Below are 5,750 nucleotides of genomic sequence, written 5' to 3'. Positions count from 1 at the left end.
TGGCTCAGGATCGGACATTGTTTCATTCTGCTGTGCATGGGGTCTCTATGAGTCGGTTCCGACTCGATGACACCTGACAACAACAACAACTTTCTTACTCTGCAGATGTATTTGTCCAAATGCCATCTTGGTGGTGGTTATATGCCGTGGAGTCAGTTCCTACTTACAGTGACCCTGCATAGGGTTTCCGAGGCTGTAAATCTTTATAGGAGCAGAAAGCCTCATCTTTTTCCTCCATAGCTGCTGGTATCTTTGAACTGCTGACCATGATATTAGCATCCCGACTTGTAACCACTACACTACCAGAGCTTCCTAATCAGAAGACTGAATGCCATCTTAGAAGAAAATTAGAAGTAGATGTGTTCAGGTCGAGGTGCCTACTATGCCAGTACTCTCTCAGTGTAGTTGGTAAACCTAGAAGCATTTTTATAGTACTGTCATTGTCATTGAGCAGAATGCCATCCTTAGTGGATACCAGAAGGTTTTAACCAGGAGTCTGAGGAGAGACAGGCCTTGTGCTTCCTGCATCCCCTAAAGACTGAGGATTGAATACCTCAACCCTCTCCGGGAATCTTGCTACCTTTCAATGTGTGCTCCTGAAGTAGAACAGGCCATGCTATGGTTTACCTCTCAAACTTAAAAGTGTTTCTGGAAACCTTTGTTTCTGTTCTTGTCTTTGGTGACTGTAGACTCGGGAGGAAGCTCTGTCTGGATTGGCTCAAAGTGGAGGAGATGTCACTGGTGTGGTGGCTGCTGTGGAACAACTGGTGCTGGTGGCTCCCTTGGTGAAGGAGCCCATTTTCCAGCCCAGGAAGGTTAGTGTGCCCCTGTTAGTGACAAGACAGCTGCCATTCCTCTCACAGTGCTGTTATGTGGTGGCCATCCATATGAGACCTGAATTTTCTTAGGACTAGAGGGGTCTACCAGTATTTCCCATCTGCTTCCTAGTAGCTCTTTCCCCAGGGATGTTCAATCAGTGTGTGTGACAGCTAAGATAAACATCCAGAGAGCGTGTGTCCCATGCCTGTCTTTGTCACCTTGCTTCCTAAATGCAGGACATACTCTTTCTGTTGACCTAGAGTTCATTCCAACAGGGCGTACTAGAGTATCTGTCTGCTTTTGATGAAGAAAGTATGGAGGCTTGTTCTCTGGACTCTTCTCGTCCTCTTGCTCTCCCTCTGATGGAAGAAGAGGACGCAACATCTGAACTGGATATGGAGGGGTTGTCAGAGGCCTGTGAGAACTTGGAGTTAGCAGATGACAATCTCGGGGAAGGGACCGGTGTTACTGAGTCTGACCAGCAGGAACCTGTCACCAAGCCAGTCTCCAGCAGTTCTCCTTGTTACTACTTCTACCAAGGTGAGGGCTCACTAGTAGGAGGGCTGGGTTGCCATGGAGCTGCTTCAGCGAGATGACTTGGCTCTCTTAGCAGGAGATAGCTCCTGTAGATGCTGAGGGCTGAGGTGTATAGTGCTCCTTGGCTGGCATGGGGTGGGAGAAGCAGGCCTAGCATTAAGGAGGGGCCCTTCTTTAAGTGCGGGCCAAGATTGTTGGGTGACAGACCCCTTATCTTCAGCGGAGGATGGCCAGCACATGTTTCTGCACCCCGTGAATGCGCGCTGCCTCGTGCGGGAGTATGGCAGCCTGGAGCACAGCCCCGAGAAGATCTCCGCAACTGTGGTGGAGATCGTCGGGTACTCCATGTCTGAGGTAAGCTCCTGCCTTTTGGAGCACAAGGTGACAAGTGGCATGTAATTCACTTAATAGCCCAGCCAGGTTTTATATCCACTGGACCTTTGCTTGTTAAATTCTTATGTGTAATTGCTATCAGTTGTGTTTTTAAAAGATCTGGGGGCTCCTTTCCTGTGGCACGAGGCTCCCTTGGGCATGCTAAGTCCGGTACTCCTCTCTGTGTCTAGTTCCTTTGTTGTAGTATGGGAACATTGGTGTCTTCTAGTTTGTCAAGATGGAGTTGTGTCTCAAAATCATGGTGGAGTGATTTTTATCATTGGAGAAGTTTAAGCTAGGTTAGGTGGGCTTGAAATGCATCTTTAACTTAGCATATACCTAATTATGTTCTAGTATTTATATATAACGGGGCTTTGTAAAGCTAGTGGCAGGGTGAGAGATCATATTTTTCTATGAACTCTGATAGGTTTTGGGTTTGCTGTTTGGGGCCTAGATTCGTTTAATAGAAAAATTGGCTTTGTCTTCCTTCCAATTTTTGGGCCCCAGATAGTTTGCCAACAAATACATTTTCCCACAGAATTTTTTGAACCCCATCATATTTTCTGTTCTCTTCCTTCAGCTGTGGATCCCATAATACCAAAAATAACAAATCTGCTTTAGATCATTAGTTACTAGGCTCAGTTCACTCATGTGCAGTGCAAGCCAGAAATCTTGTTCTATCTTCTTATAGGTTAACAAATTCCTGTCTTATCAAAACTAATAGCTTGAGTACTACCTTTTTTACTACTTGTTTGAGTCCCAAGGCTCCCTGTGAGTGGTATCAGACAGAGTTGGAAACTTTTGCTTTCAGATTTAAGCCTGGTCTCATTTGTGTGTTGGTCCCACTTCTAACTAGGATGTTCGGCAGCGTCATAGATATCTTTCTCATTTGCCACTCACCTGTGAGTTCAGCATCTGTGAACTGGCTCTGCAGCCTCCTGTGGTCTCTAAGGAAACCCTAGAGATGTTCTCAGGTGAGCTGATACTGCTCTTGCTTTACCTCTCTGTATGTAGAGTGGGCTTCAGGGTGGCTTATGGCGAGAAACCCAATTTGGGAAGAAACCTGAGGCAGTGTATCATTAGTCTTGGGACCTTGCCCTCCATCCATTCAGCCCATCCAGCTGGGCCCACTGGATATCTCCTCACAACCTGACCCACCCACAGATGACATTGAGAAGAGGAAACGTCAGCGCCAAAAGAAGGCTCGGGAGGAGCGTCGCCGAGAGCGCAGGATTGAGATGGAGGAGAACAAGAAACAGGGCAAGTGTAAGTTGTGGAACCCTGACCTTGGACTTGCGCTGCTGTGCACCACCACAGAGGCTCAGTGCCCAGGCCCCGGAGCCAGACTGCTTGGGTTTAGCCCCAAATACAACTCCTGAGACTATCTCCTCACAGGCTTCTTGTTAGAACTTAGTATGGATCAAATGCATAGAACATAGTAAGAATTAAGATTAAATCCAGTCTTTGCCTGGTGGCTTAAAAAAAACCTGTTCCGAGGAAGGCAATTGGAGATATATGTAGACTTCAGGGTCGGGTGGGGTAGGGTGTCATTATGCCAGGAGGGTATGATTTCATATAGAAACCTTAGCAAACTAGGATGTACACACAGAGAGTTATACTTCAGTGCTCTTTTGTACCCGTCAGCACAGAATCTGTTCTTCTGGAGCTCCCACAAAATCTTCACTGAACCCAGGAAATAAGTGAGACATGGAAGCCAAAGAACATTGTGTTGCTTGCTTGCAATCAATCTTTGACTAGGGAAAGGAGTTACTATTTTGATTGCATATGGTAAAGCATAATAATGCTTTCTTCTAAATTATAAAATTGTACTGAAGGATGTCTGCTGGGACCCAACACTGTAAAACTGTGTAGCACATGCCTTGTACTTGAGAAAACTGTTATATCAGGAACAAGATTGTCTTGGTTTTAACTGTTTATTATCAGAATATTCAAGTAGAACTAATCCTCATGTTTATTACCCACCTTTAATTATAAATACTTAAAACAAGATTTTACTATTAAATAAAGACACACAGAGTGACTTGTTACAGATTTGGGTTTTCAAACTTTGCATCTTCCAGACCCAGGAGTGAGGGTGTGGGGTGATGCATATTGACACCCCTCAGCTGTTAGAAGAGATCTGAGAAGTTCTTGAAATCGTTCTACCTGTTTTGTGTTCCCATTGCAGACCCAGAAGTCCACATTCCCCTAGAAAATCTACAGCAGTTTCCTGCCTTCAATTCCGATAATAGCTCCTGCAGTTCTGCTTTGGGTCCTACCAGCACTGAGAGTCAGGAGTCCCTCTCCCTTTCTTCTTTTAGAAGTCCTGGGTCCCCTGCAGGTAAGTTGATGAAATTTGAAGAATGAAGTCAAGCCACCAGGCACAGACCTTAAGCAAAAGCACCGATGTCTGAGTTTACAGCCCTTTGTCATGATGTGGTCTTAAGACAAATGAAGCTTACCTTTAGGTAGTTACTGTATTCCTGACATACATCAGATTCTTTTGTTTGATTCACCTCATTTGGCTACTTTATGCTCTGCCAGCTTCCAGACATCTCAAGGATGATTAAACCTAGCTCTAACCTTGATCATCCTTGTGACCCAAGTGTTTATATTTCTGGTTTTTGCCTTGGAGATAGATACTCCCTGTATGCTTGAGCGTCTTCATATATAACTCCTATTATAACATCATGTATCATCATAAAAAAGAAAATTGCCTGCACAGCCTACAAAGTCCTGCCAGTAGAGAAACGGCTCTGTTACAGTATTTGCACTATGAAATACATTACCCATTGTAAAATGAAATTATTAATTTTTTTAAACTAATGGATACTTTTAAGATGGAGTTGGAGAATAAATCAAAACAGCATTTCTAGATGGGTTGATAGATCTAAATAGATAAGAGAAATATTGGGGCGGGCTTGTTCCAAATGTAATTGAATTCCACTTTAGAGTGTGGGGAGATCAGATCCAGAGGTGGTCCAAGGGAGCCATTAGCTTTTTGTGTACTATTTTTATAGTGAAAGGATACCTTTTTTTAGTTATGTTTTTATTTTATAAGTGTTAATTTTTAACTTTTTGTTGTGAATTGAGTGAAGATTTACAGACGTGATCATCACCTTTACATTCAATAAATCATATACGTTATTTCATCTCGATAAGTACAGTCCCGTTCATGAAACAACAGTTATCCTACTTCCTCCCTGTAGTTCCCCATTTGGTACACACATACAAAACAAAAAAATATATATATTAATTTAAACATCCAAAGGGCACATTCTGCAAGCCCATCTCCTGCCCTCAGCCCATAGGCCTAGAGCCCACAGCTGTTCTCTCCATGCCACTTCCTCTGTCACCGGTTCTGTTGTCGCCACTTTTCTAGGTAGGGTTCTCATGCTCCATTCTTCCTTCTTGATGGAAGGGATTGTCTGTCTGTTCCTGAAATGAAAGATTAACTACTCCCCTCTTTTAGTTTCACATCTTCTACAATTAGTTTTCACAGTCAAAATTAATCCTGGTAACAATTACTCACAATTCAACCACAAAATCTTACCAGCATCCCTTACCCATTTTCATCAGATCCATCTGGAAAAGAGGAAAACAATTCATTGGGCATTCTACCTTACCCCCCTCGATCTGAAACTGAGCACACCCTTGAAAGCTTGTAAGTCAACCACATCATGCCTGTATCACTCCCCTAGTTTTGACAGCCAATGTTTAAATTGCCTGTCTCTAACAAGCCATTCATCCAATTAGTCGGCCAGATGGTTGTCTTCCAAATTTCTTGTAGAGATGAGTGAAGACAACTATCTGGCCGACTGATTGGAAGAGATCCGTATTTGTGCCCATTCCAAAGAGACGTGACCCAACGGAATGCGGAAATCATCGGACAGTCTCTTTGATATCCCATGTGAGTAAAGTTTCACTGAAGATCAAAGAGCACAGCCTTCGATATGGATTACATCTCAATGTCAAGAAAACAAAAATCCTCACCACTGGACCAATAAACAGCATTCTTATCA

The 5,750-nt window shown here is 43.6% G+C and overlaps 1 protein-coding gene across 2 annotated transcripts in view; it reads left to right on the top strand.

Annotated features, from left to right (window-relative positions):
• The window catches only part of RNF10 (ring finger protein 10), a 56,283-nt gene that overhangs the window by 42,603 nt on the left and 7,930 nt on the right, over positions 1-5,750 (top strand). For both annotated transcript variants that reach the window (XM_006865439.1, XM_006865440.1), the window contains 6 exons: positions 690-815; positions 1,095-1,359; positions 1,577-1,710; positions 2,585-2,702; positions 2,893-2,994; positions 3,917-4,069. In XM_006865439.1, coding sequence (XP_006865501.1) covers positions 690-815; positions 1,095-1,359; positions 1,577-1,710; positions 2,585-2,702; positions 2,893-2,994; positions 3,917-4,069 — 898 coding nt within the window. The remainder of the gene's footprint in view (positions 1-689; positions 816-1,094; positions 1,360-1,576; positions 1,711-2,584; positions 2,703-2,892; positions 2,995-3,916; positions 4,070-5,750) is intronic.

Source organism: Chrysochloris asiatica, unplaced genomic scaffold, assembly GCF_000296735.1.
Source record: "Chrysochloris asiatica unplaced genomic scaffold, ChrAsi1.0 scaffold00078, whole genome shotgun sequence".
Lineage (NCBI taxonomy): Eukaryota > Metazoa > Chordata > Mammalia > Afrosoricida > Chrysochloridae > Chrysochloris > Chrysochloris asiatica.
The sequence above is the reverse complement of the archived record's forward strand: the minus strand, read 5'-3'. Positions and strand labels throughout refer to the sequence as shown.